This window comes from Nicotiana tabacum, chromosome 17 (assembly GCF_000715075.1).
Source record: "Nicotiana tabacum cultivar K326 chromosome 17, ASM71507v2, whole genome shotgun sequence".
In the NCBI taxonomy this organism is placed as follows: domain Eukaryota; kingdom Viridiplantae; phylum Streptophyta; class Magnoliopsida; order Solanales; family Solanaceae; genus Nicotiana; species Nicotiana tabacum.
The window spans coordinates 121,092,643-121,114,919 of NC_134096.1; the positions used below are offsets into that span (position 1 = coordinate 121,092,643).

Consider the following 22,277-nt stretch of genomic DNA (forward strand, 5'->3'; position numbering starts at 1 on the left):
TTGGATGTGAGAACAAAGTTTCATATTCGTAGCTAAAAAGATTGAGAGCATATATATAAGGTGTAAGGATCTCATAATGGTACGAGTCCTTTTGGAGAAAACCGTATGAGTTTGGTCCAAAACGGATAATATCGCACAATGTTAAGAGTATTATTGGGTTGATATATGAAGTCCAACAAACTGGTATAAGAGTTCAGGATAGGCGAGATGAGTATAGCACACCAAAAGAAGCTAGGTGCGGCGTTCGGTTGCCATAAATACTTTGATGATGCAGGTGGAACCGATGTGCGACAAAGTCCCACATTGGTAGCTGAAAAGATTGAGAACATACATAGAAGGTGTATGAATCTCATAATAGTGTAAGGCCTTTTGGAGAAAACCATACGGGCTTGACCCAAAAATATCACATCATATTGAGAGTATTGTTTTTTGGCTAATTGAGCCCAACATTTAAATTATTGCTTTTCTTAAAATCATCATTACAACAAGTGAGAATTAATTAAACGAGACGAAAGGTGTAAATTCAATTGAACAAGGTGCAGAAGTTAGTCTCGTCTCTCTGATTTAAGATCAAAATAATTTCAACGTACATTCTTCCCCTCCCCCACAAGAGTAAATTGGCCAAATAAATACCAATTGATTTAACAAGTTTCTAGCCTTCAGACGTGCGCTAACATATTAGGATGCGTGCCTATATATATACATGCAGGCGCGGGTGTGCGGTTGCAATGCCGACATCCTGAAACTGAAGAAGTCACCATCACAATCGCTAGCGAAACCAACACCACTGGATATTATCATCTGCTGGTAGAAGGAGACCACGAGAATGAAATCTGCGAAACTTATTTGACAAAGAGTTCAAAGGAAGATTGCAGTGAGATTCCAGATGAAGTTCATACAAAAGAATCATCAAGAGTTACTCTCACTAACAACAATGGCATTGCTGGAAATTTACGTGAAGCCAATGCTCTCTTTTTCTTGGCCAAAAATGCCTCATCAGAGTGTGCACAAGAATTCGAGGATATGCAATATATCCCCGAACTTAAAGATGTGAACCAGGCATGAAGATTTTATTATTCTGGGGACTGTTGAATTAATTATAACAAGACAAGTCTTACATTTTGACATGTTCTTATTTACATCTACTAATAAATTACTTTAAGACATGCTCGTTTTAAAGTTGTTTTTTGTTTATAATCTGGATCTTGATTTTGAGGCTTGAGGGGTTTGTAAACTTGTGTTCATTCAGATCTTTGTAGCAAGGATTTACATTCAATATAGTATTTCTAGGCTCAAAATGTATGTTTGAGCCAGAAAATTTATTAATAAGTGTCAAAAGTGGGAATTACACGGGTAGCAATAACGAATAAGGCCGTACATATGGACAACGGTAACAGACTAGGTGGGAGGCATAAAAGTAATGATAGCAATTAAGATGGAAGAACATAAATTTCACTAACTAATATGGTAGAAGGCTTAGATGTAGATATAACAAACATGAAGGAAGCATGATCTTTATAACCTAAACAAATAGAAGGCATGGATAACTAACATGCTAGAAGGCTTATACGAAAAGTGCAACAATTGAGATACGGCATAGATGTAGATATGACAAACAAGAAGGAAAACATGATATTTACAAGTTAAACAGATAGAAGGCATGGATAATATGACAACAATTGATGTAGAGGACAAAGGCAGATCAACAACGACAAGTCGATAGAAAACATAGGTGCAATGGTAACAACTCAAGATAAAGGCATGAATGTATACACAAGGAAAAGATATCACAGTATAATGCATGTCTCTCATCCTCGCCTACACGAAAACACCCTTCGTTCCATGGACACATGATAGCATAAAAATAATGGCACGACATCACCCTTCGTGCTCTCTCCTCACATGATGATATAAGTGAAATGGCACGATATCACCCTTCATGCTTAACTCATATGGCACGGCATCACCCTTCGTGCTTTACACTCTTCCTCACTTAGCAATGTATATGCAATGGCACGGCATCACCCTTCGTGCTTTATACTCTTCCTCACCAAGCACATGTATATCAATAACAAGCAAGGTAGTAAGCATGAATAACATCAAGGAGAGTGATTAATCGAATATTCTAAATGAATATAAAGCACAGCGTTCAAGCCAATAACAATTCAACAAACCTCAAAAACCTCATTGTTCAAGTATCTCAACCAATCTAAAAAAAAATGATCTCAACTATAGAATCCAATATCTCAATAATAACGGTCGTAGTGATATATTTGTGATTAAGTAAAGTGATGACAGAATTTAGCACATTAATAATTTCACAAAAATTCGTCAAATTTTAATCAAGTTTTAATAAGCTAAATCATGGTTTCTAGCATTTAACTTCATATTCATATTAATCTAGAAGTCAAGTAAAACATGAAGCAAGAATGTCACATATTCGAACAAGGCACAAATAATTGTATAATCTACCCCCGAGCATGATTAACCCTGGCACATGCATATACGCTCGTCACCTCATATATGCATCACCTCGCATGTAGCAAACAATATCAATTAGTAGTAAAAATTTCTCCAATAAAGTTAGGAAAGATTCTTACCTCAAATAAGCTAAATCGATACATTAGAAGTGCTATCCCGCTCAAATCGACCTCTGAACGGCACGAAACTAGCTAAAAGCAACTTAAAATTATCAAATAATGGCGTAGGAAGCAAACCCAAATGATAAAGGTCGAATCTTTACACATTTACTCAAAGTCAACTAAAAAGTTAAACTCGGGTCCGCACCTCAGAACCCGAAAAAACTCACAAATCTGATAACTCATTTCATTACGAGTCCAACCATACTAATTTCACTCAATTCCGACTCTGAATCGATGTTCAAAACTCAAAATTTTACTTAAGGAAAGTGTAGACAACAATCCCCAAGTTCTCTTTAAAATTCATAACGCAAATGCCAAAATCGAAGATAGATTTATGAAATATGATCAAAATCAAGTAGAAAACAATTACCCCAATCCATGTGGTAAAAATCCTCTCTAAGATCGCCCAAATCCGAGCTCCAAAATCATGTGAGAAAAAGTGACTAAATTCCAAATAAGTAAAAAAGTCCAGCAGTTGTTATAGCTCGAATCAAATTTTTGATGACCCCGAAACTCATATTTGATAAGTCCAACATAATCCTTACGAGATTACACCCAAGATAGCCTTTTGAATCACCCAATTTGGCCTTAAAATGAGGGAGATATGATAGTTTTGAAGTTTTAGAGGAAGTCTAGAAATTTAAGAGACAAAAATGACAATTTTATAATTATTTTACTCGAGAAAATCAGCAATAAAAGAATCTTCGTTTTAGCACCCAAAATTCATTCGGAACATCCGGGACACTAACCATATATGCATTTCAATTATAAAACACGCTACGAACCTGCTCGCGCACTCAAAACACCGAAAAGAGACCATCTTGACCCGATATTGATCATGGTCAAACTCCAAATCCTTAACTTAACTAATTTCTCAACCAATGAGCCAAAATACACCCGAGGCCCTCGGGATCCCATCCAATCATACTAACATATAAAAATACATTATCCAAACTTATCCTAAGCCTCAAAACACCCACGGGAACATCATAATAAAGAATCGAGGCTCAAACCGAATAGAATTTCTCTAGGAACCTCCAAAATGGAATTGTGTCGAATCCTTCTAGGAACCTCCAAAATGGAATCCGAACATACGTACAAGTCCAAAATCATCATATGAATCTATCAGAATTATAAAAACTCGATTCCGAGTCCGTTTACCCAAAAGTCAAACCTTAGTCAATTCTTCCAACTTAAAACTTGCAAATCGATAGTCATTCTTCCAAATTCCCGAACCACTCGAAACTAAAACCGACCATACACGCAAGTCATAATATAGCATTTGAAACTATTCAAAATCTCAAACCATCGAATGGGACGCTAAAGCTCAAAACGACCGATCGAGTTGTTACACATATGTACTTTATTATATCAAATTTAGGAGAGAACTTCAGCAAAAGAAAAAAAAAGATTAAGAGAGAATAAATATGAATCCTGAATGCGTTGTTTAAGAATTTGAGACATTAGAGAAATTTAAAAATTAACGAAGACTTCATGATATAATGACACAGTCCAAGAGTCTTCTTTTATTTAGGAAAACCAAAAATCTGAGGATCTATATGTGTTAGCTTATAAAATAAATCCAAAGTTAGAGTATGATTTATTTACTGGATTTTGTATGATTTATTGGCCAGGCTAGTATTTATGACATTAATGCAAAAATTGTAGAACATGTCAAACGCGATGTGAATTTTTTTTTTTTCCTTCTCTGGATTACCAATAGAACGTTGAGGTAAGTTAATGTTGAGGTTTTGTTTTTAAGATGAAATAGTATTAAAATGAGGGTGAATGGGAAATAGAGGGAAAATAAAATTTTTTGAGTAAAATTTTAAGTTTCCCCCTCTTGACAATGAGACATTGTCCCATTGTCCCATATTGGAAGAGAAAAAGATTTTTGGTGGGTATATATATAATTGCTCTTCTTGTAGCTCTTAAAGAGTTAAGAAGAAAGCAAGCCTCGCGCCGTCGTCGTCGCTCGCTCAGCTCGGCTTCGGCTTCGGTTTCGGCTTCAGATTTCGATCTGTGTATTGACCACCAGGCAGCCGCCTAATGCTCTTTCCACTATAAATGTGCTTGCTCCACAAACAAGTGCTTGCTCCACCATGGAGGGTAGACGATTGTTCTTCTTCAACACTGGCTGCTATATATATGCAGCAGCTGTTGAAGAAAGACACATACAATACACAAAACTGAAATCGCTCAACAGATTTGGCTATACATTGCACTCCTTCCTCTCAGCATTTCCATACGATTTTCTGAGTTTCTACTCCTTCGTTCTGCATTGTTTTAATTTCAAACAAAGCAACTGTAAGTGTGATTTGCTACCGAACTTTGTGTTCGCTGAAACACTGAGATTTGAAGTACCGCTACACCAGTGTGTGATTCATTCTATCCTGGGAGGAAATAATCCATTACCTTGGGTATTAGGAGGGGATTAAATTCCTTAAGGAAACACTGTGAATTCAGTGGGCTCGAATTAATTACTGTTTCATTACGATAACTTATATTTTGCAGAATTATTATTTATAAATACAGCAATATTGGCGGGACTAACAATCTTAAGGAATTTAAATTTTATTTTTGTATTTGTGTTATTCTTATTATTCTGCAAACTAAAACCTTTGTGGTTTTGTGTACTCCCGTTTTGGAGAGTAAAGCCTTCGTGGCGTTTTGTTGGAGATTAAAATCTACGTGATTTTTACTCCAGTTTGAAAACGTTTGTTTATGTCATCTTTTACAGAAAAAAAATGACGACTGAAAGCGAAAATTAAGCTGTTCCGATGGTGACTGCCAACGCATCGACAAGCCGAACACCGGCGTTAGCACCGGCAGAAAAACCCGAAAAATTTTCCGGGATTGATTTCAAGCGCTGGCAGTAGAAGATGTTCTTCTACTTAACTACATTATGTCTACAGAAGTTCATCAAGGAAGATGTTCCTGATCTGCCAGATAAAACTCCAGAGAATGAACGCTTTATCGTGATTGAAGCGTGGAAGTATTCTGATTTTTTATGCAAGAATTATATTCTTAGCGGACTGGATGATAATCTGTATAATGTATACAGCGGCGTGGAGACGTCAAAAGAATTATGGAATGCGCTTGAAAAGAAATATAAAACTGAAGATGCCGGGATAAAGAAATTCGTTGCCGCAAAATTTTTGGACCACAAAATGGTAGATAGCAATTTTGTTATTATCCAAGTCCAGGAATTGCAAGTGATTATTCATGATCTACTTGCTGAAGGTCTTGTCATCAATGAAGCATTCCAAGTAGCAGCGATGATTGAGAAGTTACCTCTGTTATGGAAGGACTTCAAAAATTATTTGAAACACAAACGAAAGGAAATGTCCCTTGAAGATCTCATTATTCGGTTGAGAATCGAAGAGGACAATAAAGCTGCTGAAAGGAGAGGCCGTGGAAATTCAACAATAATGGGAGCAAATATTGTTGAAGATAACAAAAAGAGGAAGAAGGCTTCTGGTCCGAAATACAACCCAAGCAAGAAGCGGTTCAGTGAAAACTGCTACAACTGTGGAAAAAACGGACACAAATCTACGGAGTGTCGTGCTCCGAAGAAAGACAAGAAAAGGGGTCAAGCAAACATAGTAGTAAAGCATGATGATGTTGATAACTTGTATGCCATACTTTCTGAATGTAACTTGGTGGGAAATCCTAAACTGTGGTAGTTTGATTCAGGAGCCACTCGCCATGTTTGTGCAATTAGAGAAGTTTTTGCTACTTATGCTCCTGCAGAACCCGGAGAGACAGTTTATATGGAAAATACTTCAACAGCAAAAGTTGAAGGATATGGGAAGATATTTCTGAAAATGACTTCTGGCAAGGTCATGACTTTGAACAACGTCCTTCATGTTCCCGAAATAAAAAAGAATTTAGTCTCTACTGGACTTCTTATTAAGCATGGTTTTAAGTGCATTTTTGTGTCCAACAAGATTGTCATAAGTAAGAATGAAATATTTATAAGAAAAGGTTACCTCACTGAGGGCCTTTTCAATCTGAATGTAATAGTTGTGGAAAACAATAATAATATTTCAGCTTCTTCTTACTTACTTGAGTCAAATGATTTATGGCATGTACATTTGGGTCATGTCAATTATAAAACCTTGCGAAAAATGATTAACTTGGAAGTACTGCCTAAGTTTGAATGCGAAAAATCAAAATGTCAAACATGTGTGGAATCTAAGTATGTTAAACATCCTTATAAGTCAGTTGAAAGGAATTCAAATCCTTTAGACTTAATTCACACAGATATTTGTGACATGAAGTCAATATCATCTCGCAGTGGAAAGAAGTATTTCATAACTTTTATTGACGATGGTACTCGATATTGCTATGTTTACTTACTGAATAGTAAAGATGAAGCAATAGACGCATTCAGGCAATACAAAAATGAAGTTGAAACGCAACTTAACAAGAAAGTAAAAATGATAAGAAGTGATAGGGGTGGTGAATATGAATCTCCTTTTGAAGAAATATGTTTAAAATATGAAATTATTCATCAAACAACAGCCCCTTACATGCTCCAATCTAATGGGATTGCGGAAAGAAAGAATCACACATTAAAGGAGATGATGAATGCGTTGTTGATAAGTTCTAGTTTGCCACAGAACTTGTGTGGGAAAGCCATTCTTACGGCTAATCGAATATTAAATCGAGTGCCCCATAACAAAACACAATCTATTCCATATGAAAAATGGAAAGGAAGGAAGCCCAACTTGAATTATTTTAAATTGTGGGGGTGTTTGGCAAAAGTGCAAGTTCCTAAACCCAAAAGGGTAAAGATAGGACTGAAAACCATTGATTGTGTTTTCATAGGATATGCGACAAATAGTAAAGCATATCGATTTCTGGTTCATAAATCAGAAAATCCCGACATTCATAATAATACGGTTATAGAATCAGATAATGCTGAGTTCTTTGAAAATATATATCCGTATAAAAAGGAATGTGAGTCATTTGATGAAGGATCTAAACGACCTCGGGAAGAAACAAAAGAAAGTACATGTAATCAGAAGGATCCAAGACGTAGTAAACGTCAAAGAACGTCTACTTCATTTGGACCAGATTTTGTGACTTTCTTATTGGAGAATGAGACCTCAAATATTTAAAGAAGCTATGACTTCTTCAGAATCATTGTTTTGGAAAGAGGCAGTCAATAGTGAAATAGAATCCATATTGAACAACCATACATGGGAATTGGTTGATCTTCCTCCTGTAATAAACCTTTGGGTTCTAAATGGATTTTTAAGAGAAAAATCAAAGATGATGGCACTATTGATAAATTCAAGGCAAGACTCGTAGTCAAAGGGTATAGACAATGAGAAGGTCTAGACTACTTTGATACATATTCTCCAGTTACAAGAATTACATCCATACGGATGTTAGTAGCATTAGCTGCAGTGTATGGTCTTGAAATTCATTAAATGGATGTTAAGACGGCCTTCTTAAATGGAGAGTTGGAGGAAGAAATTTACATGGAACAACCTGAAGGGTTTGTGGTTCCAGGTAAAGAAAAGAAAGTATGTAGACTTGTTAAGTCTCTTTACAGACTAAAACAAGCACCCAAACAATGGCATGCGAAATTTGACCAAACAATATTGTCAAATGGTTTTAAGATAAATGAATGTGATAAATATGTGTACATTAAAAATGTTTCAAATCACATAGTCATTGTTTGCCTATATGTGGATGATATGCTGATAATGAGTAATGACATTGCCAACATAAATACTACTAAGAGTATGCTCAATAGCAAGTTTGATATGAAAGACTTGGGAGTTACTGATTTAATTCTGGGAATTAAGATCCATAAGACTCCTCAAGGTCTGGCATTGTCACAATCTCATTATATTAAGACAGTACTTGAAAAATTCAAGCACTTGGGCTTTAAAGTTGCAAAGACTCCAATTGACGTGAATCCTGAATTAGCAAAGAATAAAGGCCAAAGCATATCACAATTAGATTATGCTCGTGTGTTGGGATGCTTAATGTATATCATGAATTATACACGACCAGATATAGCTTGTGCTATAAGTAAACTGAGTCGATATACGAGCAATCCAGGCTAATCTCATTGGATGGCAATGAAACGAGTTTTGGGATATTTAGAACATACCCAGAACTTTGACTTGCACTACAGTAAATTTCCTGCGGTGATTGAGGGATACTGTGATGCAAATTAGATCACCGGTTCAACTGATTCTAAGTCCACGAGTGGATATGTATTCACTATTGGTGGAGGAGCGGTATCTTGGAAGTCGTCCAAACAAACATGTATTGCCCGCTCTACAATGGAGGCTGAATTCATAGCCTTAGATAAAGCCGGTGAAGAAGCTGAATGGCTCCGGAATTTCTTGGAAGACATTCCATTTTGGCCCAAATCGTTGGCACCAATATGCATACATTGTGATAGTCAAGCGGCAATTGGAAGGGCTGGGAGCGTTATGTATAACGGTAAATCTCGTCATATACGACGAAGATATAAAACCGTTAGGCAATTACTCTCTAGAGGAATTATCACGATTGACTATGTAAAGTCAAGTGATAATGTGTCGGATCCACTTACAAAAGGCCTAACTAGAGAGGTAGTTGAGAAATCATCAAGGGGAATGGGGCTATGGCCGAGAACAAGTCATTGTGGCGGTAACTCTACCTAGAAGACTGGAGATTCCAAGATCTAGGTTCAAGGAGATAAAACAAAGTCATTAATGACGGTTCAACATTGTCAAATAAAATTTTAGTCCGTTCTCGTGACGAGACAATGTTCAGTACCAAGGATAAAGCATTAAGGCTTTTTATGATTTCTAAATTTGATACGGGGTATATCAAATAGTGTATCTACAGGATGACACGTTTAGGAATTACCTATGTAAGTGTGAAGTGTTAGCCGCTTCAAGGAGAACTTTGTAAGGCCAGTTCTCTACGCACTTATGAAACCAGGTGGTGTTCATGGCTGAAACGAACACAACAATGAGAACCAAAAACGGTTAAGGGTTGATTGTGTGACTTATGGTTGTCTAGGTATACACCAAAGATCGACGGTTCAAAGATATCAAATCTACCGATTGACCGAGTATATCCGACATAAGTTTACTACGGAAAGTTCAAAGGAAAACCTACTTATCCAGATGCGATTAATCCTTGCTTGCAAATCACACAGTTTTACCATGCATACTTCCGTGATATAGCCATTCCCCATTCATGTGGGGGATTGTTGAGATTTTATTTTTAAGATGAAATAGTCTTAAAATGAGGGTGAATGGGAAATGGAGGGAAAATGAAATTTTTGAGTAAAATTTTAAGTTTCCCCTCTTGACAATGAGACATTGTCCCATATTAGAAGAGGAAAAGATTTTTGGTGGGTATATATATAATTGCTCTTCTTGTAGCTCTTAAAGAGTTAAGAAGAAAGCAAACCTCGCGCCGTCGTCATCGTCGCTCGCTCGGCTCGGCTTCGGCTACGGCTATGGCTACGGCTTCGGATTTGGATTTGGATTTGGATTTGGATTTGGATTTGAATTTGGTCAAATGATCGATTGATTGATTAATTTGTTGGACCAAATTTATTTATTAATAGTAAATATTAACGTACGATTATCCGCATTTGTAACGAATATTTTCCAATCCGTGTATTGACCACCAGGCAGCCGCCTAATGCTCTTCCCACCATGAATGTGCTTGCTCCACAAATAAGTGCTTGCTCCACAAACAAGCTAATGCTTGCTCCACCATGGAGGGTGGACGATTGTTCTTCTTCAACACTGGCTGCTATATATATGTGCAGCAGCTGTTGAAAGAAAGACACACACAATACACAAGACACAAAACTGAAATCGCTCAACAGATTTGGCTATACATTGCACTCCTTCCTCTCAGCATTTCCATACGATTTTCTGAGTTTCTACTCCTTCGTTCTGCATTGTTTTAACTTCAAACAAAGCAACTGTAAGTGTGATTTGCTACCGAACTTTGTGTTCGCTGAAACACTGGGGTTTGAAGTACCGCTACACCAGTGTGTGATTCGTTCTATCCTGGGAGGAAATAATCCATTACCTTGGGTACTAGGAGGGGATTAAATTCCTTAAGGAAACACTGTGAATTCAGTGGGCTCGAATTAATTACTGTTTCATTACAATAACTTATATTTTGCAGAATTATTATTTACAAATACAGCTATATTGGCGGGACTAACAGTTAGTTCTTTTAAAAGTTAAACTATTATTTCAAAGAGATATTTCTTTACTTTTTAAGAACATTTCTTAACTTGCGAACCGGATATATGCATACAATTCCTTTTATCTAAATATAGGTTTAATTCGTTTTTGACAGGTTAAGCACATGTAACATTTTGACAGGTTAAGAAATTCTTCAGTATTTTCTTATGGGAAAATTGTTTGTTGTAGAAAAAAAGACTCGCCATCAAGGCATCATGGCATCTGATTCAGATTCTATAGGCACGCCAAAAGAAGTACTTTGAGGTTGAAATAACAAAATATGCTACAGAATATTAGAGACAATAATTAGGCAAAAAAACAAAAATAAGGTGTAATTTAGCTTTATTAGAATTCCCATCTCTTTTTTTAAATTCTAGAAGTGTGGTATTTGATCACGCCCAACTATACCTTATAAAAAGGACTAAGCAGTCGTTGCAAATATAATCCGGTTTATAAGTCCGGAGTCGAATCCCACAGAGAACTAATGCTTAGCTACAATTTTTCAATATTGCAAAGAAACACAAGTTCAAATAATCTTCTAGTTATAAAGATTTGATTTTTATTTCTACTAATTAACTAGCAAATATTATAAAGCAGTAAAATTATCAACTAACATGGATGAAATTCTATACAAGACTAAGGAGGTCTAGAGTTGTGATTTCCCCTATTGTCGGAATCTTTTCCGCTACGTTTTCTACAAATTTTTCTAAGTCTTCTCTATCGACCATGAGCACTCTAACTGTCGTAACTCTCTCCCGAGTAATTACCACAATTTACTAGATATATTCTCCCGAATTACGCTAGCTAGCATTAAGCACAGCTCACTCAGATCGCACCAAGGTTTCGTTATCCCTAATCTCACCTTTAAACCTCCGTATTGATCCCTCATATACGTTTAGGAGTGATGTTGTTCAACAACTACCTAAATATGCACTCTCTCCCGAGTAATACATACTAAATAGGAACAGCTAATTGAGGGCCCTTCAATCAACCACAAGAATAATATAGTTGAACAAATAGAGAAAATACTACGGCAAATCTATATTAACGTAACAAGAAAATCATCCTTCAATAGGTTTCATCAAAACCCTAGATTAGAAAGTTAGCTACTCATACTCATAGTAACAATATCCCAAATATTTTGCATAATTAAAATACAGAGTAAAGATGAAAAGATGTAGAAATAGATGATTCTAACTCCCAAGAGGTGATTCCACCAGCTCTCCTTGCCTCTAGCTGCCCAATAACGTGGTTGCTGATAGAAGCCCCTTCCAAGTGGTATTTTAGGTCTATTTATATGTGTAGAAGAAATCCTAAACGTGTGGGCCGAGTCCTAGTCAAACCCGAAACGAATTAAGTCTTCAAAACTCGGATTAGACCTGGCGTTAGGCCTGGCGTCGCCAGCCTAACGCCTGGAAATTGGCTGGCCTCGCCACGCTAAAGCCTGGTCTCTCCTTTTCACTGTTCTCGAGTACACTTTCAACGTTTAAGTATCCCTTTTGCTCTACTTTCATCTCCAATTCACCTACACATAAAATAGACTCTATTATGTACAAATAAAGTATAATTTATCATTAAAGCATGTAAAATGCAAGGCACATAATGTACGAAACTATGGAATTATAGCCACACATCAATACCGTACACTTAAACATTGCTCGTCCTCGAGCAATCAAACTACACTTATAGATACAGCCTTTTTAAGCAATTCTCCTAACTCATTATACCAAGAATTTTTTAAAAATAGTTTAAGCACACAAGTGTGACATCCTCGCCTCAAGATTCGACTCACAAATACCATGCCTTATTCACAATTCACTTACTTACTCTAACATGGATGTCAACAACATTACCTTTTCTTTATGAATCATGTGCCCTCACCCAATCAAAGAGATTAGTTCCACACACAATGAATTTTAAGACCGTAGGAACTCAATATAGGAAGAATTCACTCGCTCTCAGAAATAACATTCATATACTACAAAAGATGCACCATAGGCTTGCCCGTAGTGTAATACTCTACTAATCGAGTTCATTCAGTCGAAGAACAAGTAGGACTTTCATTGGTTATAATGTAGGCTGCGGGTCGGGTAGGATATATTTGGATATGAGTGACTACACCTCCCTTAAGCACTTTAATACATATACTTTAACACATATCCCATACTTATGTCAAACCATAACTCCACATTCACCTCAATATATATTAACTCTATATTTCTTTAAGCATAATTACATCAAGAGTCACCACTATCAAGGGATATTTTTCACAGCAATACAACTAATTTTTTTTTTCTTTCTTTTTTCAATTCAAGTGGCTCTTACTTTTTCAAAACAATGTACATTTCTCCTTATTTCATTAGTTCCACGCCAAAGCCGAACCAACCACCCCACACTTTAACTTTTACAAAGTTCATAACAATTCAAGTACTCATGAGAGGTGAAAAGGTTCAAATATATGGTCGATTAAAATAAAGGGGTACGACTTGTAATGTGGTTACCAAAGAAATAAGGTTACAGGCTCAACGGGTTAACTACGGTACATAACATTTAGGTGGGTAAACTTTATATATCTGGCTTAACAAAAAAACGCCTATACCACTTCCTAGACTGAACAATACTACTATTTTACTTTGCAAATACACGGGGCAAGTTCTAGACATCAAATGCAATGCATAGAATACATACAAAACCTCACACAGACATGGCACATAACTCACTCAGAATTGGTTTTATCGCGACGCTTCAGTCAAAGCAGTTAAGCAAAATTAAGAATCTACGATTTAAGGTACTTATGCGAGAGTCAAAACCCGAGCCTAAGCATCACAACCATAGTACTAACTATTCTCAAGGCATAACAAAGCTAAGAGATATTTCTTCAATTCAATTCATGGCACAATAGTTCCTATTCCTAAAAATAAATAAAACTAACTACACCCGGTTCAAACAAAACCCTTGAAAAAGAACCGCGGTACAAAGAAAAATCAAGGGGGAATTGCTACACTACCTAACAAAAGAAAATCTTTTTGTCTTTTTCCTTTTGACTTAAATCCCTCAAGAAAATTGTCTAATAGATCCATCATCAGGAAAAGTTCAATCTTTTCTATTTCTGTTCTCTAAAAAAATAATTCAATTAAACTAACATAATTAAAATAGCATAGAAAGTTACCTAGACAATCTCCTCACCCCACACTTAAAATTGTACATTATCTCCAATGCATACCATAACTAATAAGAGGGTAAAAGAGACTCCCTGGTAGGCCAAAGGCCGAAGCACTACCAACTCATGGGGTACTCAGACTTCTCCCAGGCTTGGTCCTTCGTGCGGGTACCTCACACTTAGTTCCAACTATCTAGTTTATTGTTGCATCCTTCCAATAGCTTTGCTTTCCATGCTCCTAGAAAAAAAAAATCGACACTACAAAAATAATAAATAAAAATAAAAAACAAAATAAAGTAGTAAAGCTGGATTTCCTCCCAACAAGCGCTTGATTTAATGTCGCGGTACGACACGAATCACTTTCTGCCTCCACTTTGAACATATGAATCGGACCCCAAGTTTTGATTCTACTCTATGATCATGCTCCTCGGGTGGTGGAATAAATCTGACTGGCCCAATAAAACAATGTAGTATTCTGCACTTCTTGGCCTTTAGATGAGATGTGTATTTCCGACTTTCTGGTAAGAAGCATTTCAGAATGTAGGCGCTTTGTTCCTCATTCCTTGATTCCTCAAGTGGCTCGGATGACTCTATTTCTATATCATCATCCAAACACAATGTGAAAAAATACTTGAAGTGTGGACCAATGTGTTCAACTACATGAGCATTGGGACTGTCTACATCCTCAACACTAATAACACTAGAGTCAACTAAATATGTATCTTCAATGTCCTTGCTTGACTCTAGTATCTCTTCTACAACATCGGCATCATCAAATTCTAGTTGGTTGGTTTGGTCAAATTCTACTCTCAACTCCTCCATTATAATGGCAATTTCTGCAGCCCATTCATGCTCTTCTTGGCTATTATCCACAATGTAAGTCTGTTGCACTTTACAAGGTTCAATTAGTTTATTAGCTTGAACCTCCAAGTTGTGAATAGTTATCTCTTGTCTTTGTATCTGCAGTAATTTCTCATCATATTGTTCCATGAGGCCCTTTAACATATCTTTGATCTCCTTCAGGTCAGCTTCCCAAGATTCTTTGTTCTTATTCACTTTACATGAAAATGTAGAACCATCAAAGTAAGGGGTTGGGGGAGGATAAGACATATAAGCACAACCATGAAAGTGACCATCTTGACCACCACACATATCACACACATTCCACACATAAGATTGAGTTGGTGCACATAACTCGCTCTCAGGAATATTTTGATAATTTTGCCATCGGTGGTTTCCTCCACAATATGCATAAGGAGGATCAAAAGTAGAATTACAACCATCAAAACTGTCATAATTCCAAGATGCCATGTTTCTAAAATCAACAAGTAAAACAAAAATTAAAAAATCAAATACAAAAAAATAAAATAAAAGTTCAAACTTGCAATCTAGCAATATGTACACCTACATCTACACCGTTAGTTCCCCGGCAATGGCGCCAAAATTTGATCACGCTCAACTATGCCTTATAAAAAGGACTAAGCGGTCGTTGCAAATATAATCTGGTTTATAAGTCCGGAGTCGAATCCCACAGAGAACTAAGGCTTAGCTACAGTTGTTCAATATTGCAAAGAAACACAAGTTCGAATAATTTTTTAGTTATAAAGATTTAATTTTTATTTCTACTAATTAACTAGCAAATATTATAAAGCAGTAAAATTATCAACTAACATGGATAAAATTCTATACAAGACTAAGGAGGTCTAGAGTTGTGATTTCTCCTATTGTCGGAATCTTTTCCGTTACGTTTTCTACAAATTTTCCTAAGTCTTCTCTATCGACCATGAGCACTCTAACTGTCGTAACTCTCTCCTGAGTAATTACCACAATTTACTAGACATATTCTCCCGAATTACGCTAGCTAGCATTAAGCACAGCTCGCTCAGGTCGCACCAAGGTTTCATTATCCCTAATCCCACCTTTAAACCTCTGTATTGATCCCTCATATACGTTTAGGAGTGATGTTGTTCAACAACTACCTAAATATGCACTCTCTCCCGAGTAATACATACTAAATAGGAACAGCTAATTGAGGGCCCTTCAATCAACCACAAGAATAATATAGTTGAACAAATAGAGAAAATACTACGGCAAATCTATATTAACGTAACAAGAAAATCATCCTTCAATAGGTTTCATCAAAACCCTAGATTAGAAAGTTAGCTACTCATACTCATAGTAACAATATCCCAAATATTTTGCATAATTAAAATACAGAGTAAAGATGAAAAGATGTAGAAATAGATGATTCTAACTCCCAAGAGGTGATTCTACCGGCTCTCCTTGCCTCTAGCTGCCCAAAAACGTGGTTGCTGATAGAACCCCCTTTCAAGTGGTATTTTAGGTCTATTTATATGTGTAGAAGAAACCTTAAACATGTGGGTCGGGTCCTAGTCAAACCTGAAACGAATTAAGTCTTCAAAACTCGGATTGGACCTGGCGTTAGGCCTGGCGTCGCTAGCCTAACACCTGGAATTTGGCTGGTCTCGCCAGGCTAAAGCCTGGTCCAGCCTGGCCTTAGGCTGGCCTCGCCAGGCTAAAGCCTGGTCTCTCCTTTTCACTGTTCTCGAGCACACTTTCAACGTTTAAGTATCCCTTTTGCTCTACTTTCATCTCCAATTTACCTACACATAAAATAGACTTCATTATGCACAAATAATATGTAATTTATCATTAAAGTATGTAAAATACAAGGCACATAATGTACGAAACTATGGAATTATAGTCACACATCAGTATTCAACTACAGTTCTTGTCTTCTCCTAAATAATAAATTATCAGCTTTTTATGCTTGTAGAATCAAATTGAGAGAGTATCCGCGGAATTGAGAGAACTTGGAGGATTTAGCACTTAATAGCATTATTTAATCCTAATAATTATCTTAAGTGTGGATGATTAGACTATCGATCAATCTTAGAAATCCAAGGGATCTAACCTAATAGAGGGACCGACCCAAAGCTGTAATATAATAATGAAATTTTATTTTGACTTTACTCTCAGATTAAATATACCTTTTTTCTCTTTCTTTTGGAAAGACACTTATGTGTGTGTATTAAGTTACAGTACAAATTAAAATGGACTCTTCTTACTGAACGTAATTCTTGAAGAGTCCACAACAAAGGAGTTAATTAATATCCATTTTATTAGGGCATCAGCCATTTCTCTGTAATTCTAAACGTAACTAATTGATAATTGTCTAATTTATTAGCCAGTAATCACATTTGAATCGATTGTGATCTAAATCTACTTTATGTATATGAAGAACAATTACAGAGGAACTAAAAACAGGGAATGCACGTATGGCTTATACCCATTAACATATTTATTCTTGAGGGGGGCTAGAAATGAATATGTGAATAGTGAGGGAAAAGTGGAAAGAGATAATAGAGTAGCTTTTAGTGGGGTTTAAATTCTGCACCTGTGTAATGTGATGGAAGGATTTTGATGGCATTATACGATTAAAAAAAAACAAGAACCAAGGAGAAACATAAAATAGTAGTATGTAACTTTGCAAAGTATAATACTTTAAAATGTGAATGCTAAGTGAAGAATATGCCACAGGGAGATTGAAGTTTTATGGTATCAAATACCCAAGATGCTTCTTTAGTTTAGTTGAACCTTACACACCTTTACTTCCTTCCTATTCTCATTCTTTTGCTTGATTAATGAACCTAGACACGTACATATACCAATTTAATTCCACGAATATGAACACTGTCTCAAACCTTGCTTCAAGAAAAGAACGACAGAAAATAAATGAAAGTTGGGACTTGGGAATAATAAATCCCTCGGCTCATGTCACTCTTGGATTGGAAACAACTCTACCACTACTCAAAAGTTTTATGAAGAAGAAGTAAATTATTCCGTCCATTTCAAAAAATTTATTATCACTAAAGGCTGTGTTGTGGGTGGTAAATAATTCATCCTTAATTAAAGATCTCGAATTAAGATCATATGTATAAAATCATCTTCGGTAGTAGCATGTTACCTTATAGTAGACTAGAATCTCGTATTTTAGCCGTAGTATTGCACTTAAATTACTATATTTTACTTGTGTTTGAACTTGAATGTTAGTGTATTGCACTTATTGTGTGTTTTATGCCTTGTAGGAATTGATTTCAAGTTAAAATGATATTCGGAAGCTAAATCGAACAAGTTGGAACTTTGAAGTTTGAGTAAAAGTCCAAAGAATTAAGTCGGGATCATGTTCGGGGGTCGAGGACCAAGTTTGGATACCAAAAGTGAGAAAACAAAAATTACTCTAAGAAAATTACACTACCGCGTCGTGGGCCTCATAGCGCTAGTGCAATTTTCCTGCAAAGTGAAAAAAAATGAATACTCTGTAAAATTTGCACAGCCGCGCCACATGGGGCGCTGCGAGACACAGTGCGGGCAGTGCAAAATATGGCCAGAAATGATTTTGCAACACATTCTGGAATTTCCCACAAGCGCGGCGCGCTAGCACAAAAATGTTAGAGTGACTTTCCATTTCCGTTAAAACGGGTGGTTTCGTCTGGGGTTTATTTTGGAAGCGGCTTAAATACACCAAAACACCATTTTAGATGGGACTTTTGATACAATTTCGATCAAAGGAGGCCATGGAGGCTAAGGAGGAGTTGGAAGAAAATAAGTACAAGGATTTCATCATTTCTTCCTCACTCAAGATCCGGGTTTGGATTGAATTTATATTTTCCTATACATTAGTTACATTTGTGAAGAACTTCTCCATATCCATGGAGTAGATCCTTTTGGGTTTTGATGGATTTGGTGTATTGATGATTGTTTGTGGATTATAACTTTATTTTTATGTATTTGAATCATTTTAAGAAGATTTAATTGTTGAATCTATATTCACTTGTTCTTGTAAACGAAAGAGTCATAACTTGTGATATCTTTGCATTATATTATTGGTTGAGTTCATAGATTCTTATAAGTAATCGAAAGAGGTTAGTTGAATCCTTGATTAAACCTAATCATGAGGATAATCGAGAGAGGTTCTCCTAAAGACCAATCCATTACGCATTCTTGCATATCTTCACAGAGCTTAAATTGGTTCATATTGAGAGGTTGAGACTTAATCGAGAGAGAAGTTCCCACTAAACAATTGTACTGAAAATTAAGTGAATTCGAGAGACTCACTTGAACATTAGAAGTAAATTATCTAGAGTTAAATCACATACAATTATCTTGCATCTATCCTATCAAAATCCCATTTTCTCCCATTGATATCTTCCTTTGCTTAGTCCTTGCTTCGATTGTTATTAGTCAATTAGCTCTAGATTCTTAATTAATTTTAGTATTAACCACATAAATTTAAATTGTTGATCATCTTGGATAGCAATTTAGCTACAAACTACGATAATATTGTTTAAATTCAATCTATGTGGATACGATATTATATTATACTATATTCAACTAGCGAACACAATTTAAGTGTGTGTTTCGCACTCGTCATTATCTCCAAAATAGAACTTTCAAATGCAAATTCAAATTAGTCAGGCCCCAAAATGGATAACGGATACTGAATTGGAAAAAAAAAAGTTCTTTGCTCCTTTTAGCTTTTTTAAGAATCAATTGTGTATCAAACTTTTAATCAACATTTTTTGGAGCAATTGTTTGTTATTTAAAAATGGAAAATTTCCACCGTAGAGTAAATCGTACCTTTCGGCACTTCTTTCGAAATCTGTACATAATGTGTACTCAACTTTCTAGAAGAAACATATACAAATAAGACCTCTCTTAACTGGCTAATTTTGGATGGTAAAAGAATCATGTCTTTTTTGGGCTCACAACCCGTTTTCATCTAACATGAAATTGTTAACATACTAATTATCTTTGCATACATACATACTAAGATACTATGAGTGTATACGCAATAATAATGTTGTATGAAAAATGGGCTTATATTATTAAATATTTTATTTATATTTAAATATTTGGGTTTGATCATAGTCCATTCTCCCTAACCTCTACATCCGACTACTAATTCATCTTCATTAGGTATGTCTACGTGCACCCACATTAATATATGTTTATAAAAATATAGACTCTTTTTGTCACAATTTATATAACACTATTTCTATTTGAGATACCATTCTATTTTATGAACTATATACTTAAAATTTAATTTAAGAATCTAAACTCATTAAATTTTTATTTTAACATTAACTTTTGAAGGAATATATTTTCTCCATCTTACAAATAAATTTGCCTCGATTAAGGAAGAGATTTTTACCTATGTACTACGTTAGAATTAAGGAACATGCAATTATTGGGCCGATGCTAACAAGTGTGTCGGACTACAGGCCTCTATGATGGGTTGTGGCATGCTATCTTGTCCCTCAACTCGTGATCAACATGATTGATTATAGGACATAAATCAGTGGTACTTTCAATGCTAACAGCAATAAAATATTAATTAATTAAGAGTAATTAAGAATACTTTGTTTAATAACTAATTAAAGACAGCTTGTATATACAATCAAAGAAGCAAAGTCGGCCTGCAAATGTTTTATTTTTTTGTATTTTTTTCTCTTTCCAATATTTTTTCATTTACTAATTCCACATAGAAGACAAATAGAGAATCAACAAGATTGGCTACCGGAGGTGCTCCTCCTCCTCTTGGCCGCCGGAAAAAGATGCCATTCCTCAGCCACCACTCCATCAAAGTCAAGCTGGTGAATATTCCCATGATTAGTAACATCAAAGAAGCAACCATCTGATAATCCGGCCGCCATGTCGCCGTCGCTGCCGCCACAAGGCGGTTTGGCCTTGCGACGGCCGGCTCCTACGGGCACGTTCCGTAGGGCCCCACCGGCCGTCCAGTACCTTTGACAACCTTTGCAAAAGTGTCTTGGCTGGTTAACATTGTAGTTGTTGAAGTAACAAAACTTGGTTTCCATGCTTTTGCATCTAGGGCAAGGGATGATCTTTTCTGGCTTTTTTTCTTGATCTTCATCAGTATCATGATCATCACCTTTTGCAGCTTGTTTTGCTTGAACTTGTATTGTTGCACCAAACAACTTGATGCCTTGTGAGATGCGACTTTCTTGAACTTGAGCCATATTTTCTTGGTTTTGGGGGCTGGGGAGGCAAGTGAATGTCTATGTTTGATGTAGAGGAACTTAATTAGGAGTTGATATATATGACCAGATGTGTGTGTGTGTATATATATATATATATATATATATATATATGCACTTAAAAAGGAAAAGGCAAAAAAGTGCAGAGTGAGGTTTAGAGGTTGGGGTTGGATGGTGGGTTAGATAGGGGAGGAAAAAAGTTCATAGATATGATGGGGGAGAAAGAGATCTAATTGAAGAGTATAAAAGTATAGAATAAAAAGGGCATGAGAGAGAGAAAAAGGGTAAGTCAAGAAAGAAAAAGTTCATGGGTGATGAGCACAACTTCTTTTTAAGAACTTTTGGATGCTCTAATTTATATATTACTCAAGTGTTATTCCTCTGGTTCTTCTAAATTTACTGAGTTAGCAACATTTACAACGAAAATTTAGTATACAGTTTATATATTTTCTCTGTTCCAATGGTTCATATAGTTTGACTCTGCATGAGCTTTAAGATTAAAATAAAAAAAATTGTAGTCTTAAATATGTATTAAGTAACACTTTTGTAATCATAAAACTTTTTAAATTTATTGTAAGAATTATGTTATTATATTTGAGTCCCTATAAACTTTTTCATTAAAGGCACACTAGAAAGTTTAAAATTAATTATTTTTAAATTATAAAAATATTTTCTTAACGGACTAATAAATAAAAAATACCAAACAAATTGGAATGAACTAATAACAAAAATGTAAACGTAATGTTCAAGATAAATGTTAAATTTGTTTTTTAAACAGATTCACCATTAGACTGATTAAAAGGAAAGTATGGAAAAAATTTATAGGCCAATTTTTATTAAGATTCCCCAAGCTTTTTATGTTATTTTTAGCCAATGACTTTATGAAACTCTATATCTCCAAAAAGTCACTGTTTGTAACGCTGCTACTGATACTTAGCATTTATAACAAACATCTTCCTTTAGACTCAGAAAAAAAGAAAAAGTAAAATCATTGGTTTTCAAGTATATTAATATGTTAGATACCATATATGTGTGATAGACACAATTAGGTGAGCAAAAAGTGAAAAAGGAATAAAGTAAGTTGTAAATTTTCCAGTAACAGAATAAAAGGTAAAAGGGAGCCGCCATGAGCAACAAACAAAGGTTCTTTTTTTCTTTTTAT

The 22,277-nt window shown here is 35.6% G+C and overlaps 2 protein-coding genes across 2 annotated transcripts in view; one reads left to right on the top strand and one right to left on the bottom strand.

Moving 5' to 3' along the window:
- LOC107824660 (olee1-like protein) overlaps positions 1–1,222 on the top strand; it is a 1,901-nt gene extending 679 nt beyond the window's left edge. Inside the window, exon 2 of the mRNA XM_016651461.2 lies at positions 710–1,222. Within this exon, the coding sequence (XP_016506947.1) occupies positions 710–1,065 (356 nt within the window). The 3' untranslated portion in view covers positions 1,066–1,222. The remainder of the gene's footprint in view (positions 1–709) is intronic.
- A 19,209-nt stretch (positions 1,223–20,431) lies between these two features.
- On the bottom strand, positions 20,432–21,440 carry LOC107762967 (dof zinc finger protein DOF1.5-like). Its single transcript, XM_016581373.2, has one exon. It carries the CDS (start codon positions 21,095–21,097, stop codon positions 20,618–20,620), a length of 480 nt encoding a protein of 159 aa, XP_016436859.1. The 5' UTR covers positions 21,098–21,440; the 3' UTR covers positions 20,432–20,617.
- Between the last annotated feature and the right edge of the window lie 837 nt (positions 21,441–22,277).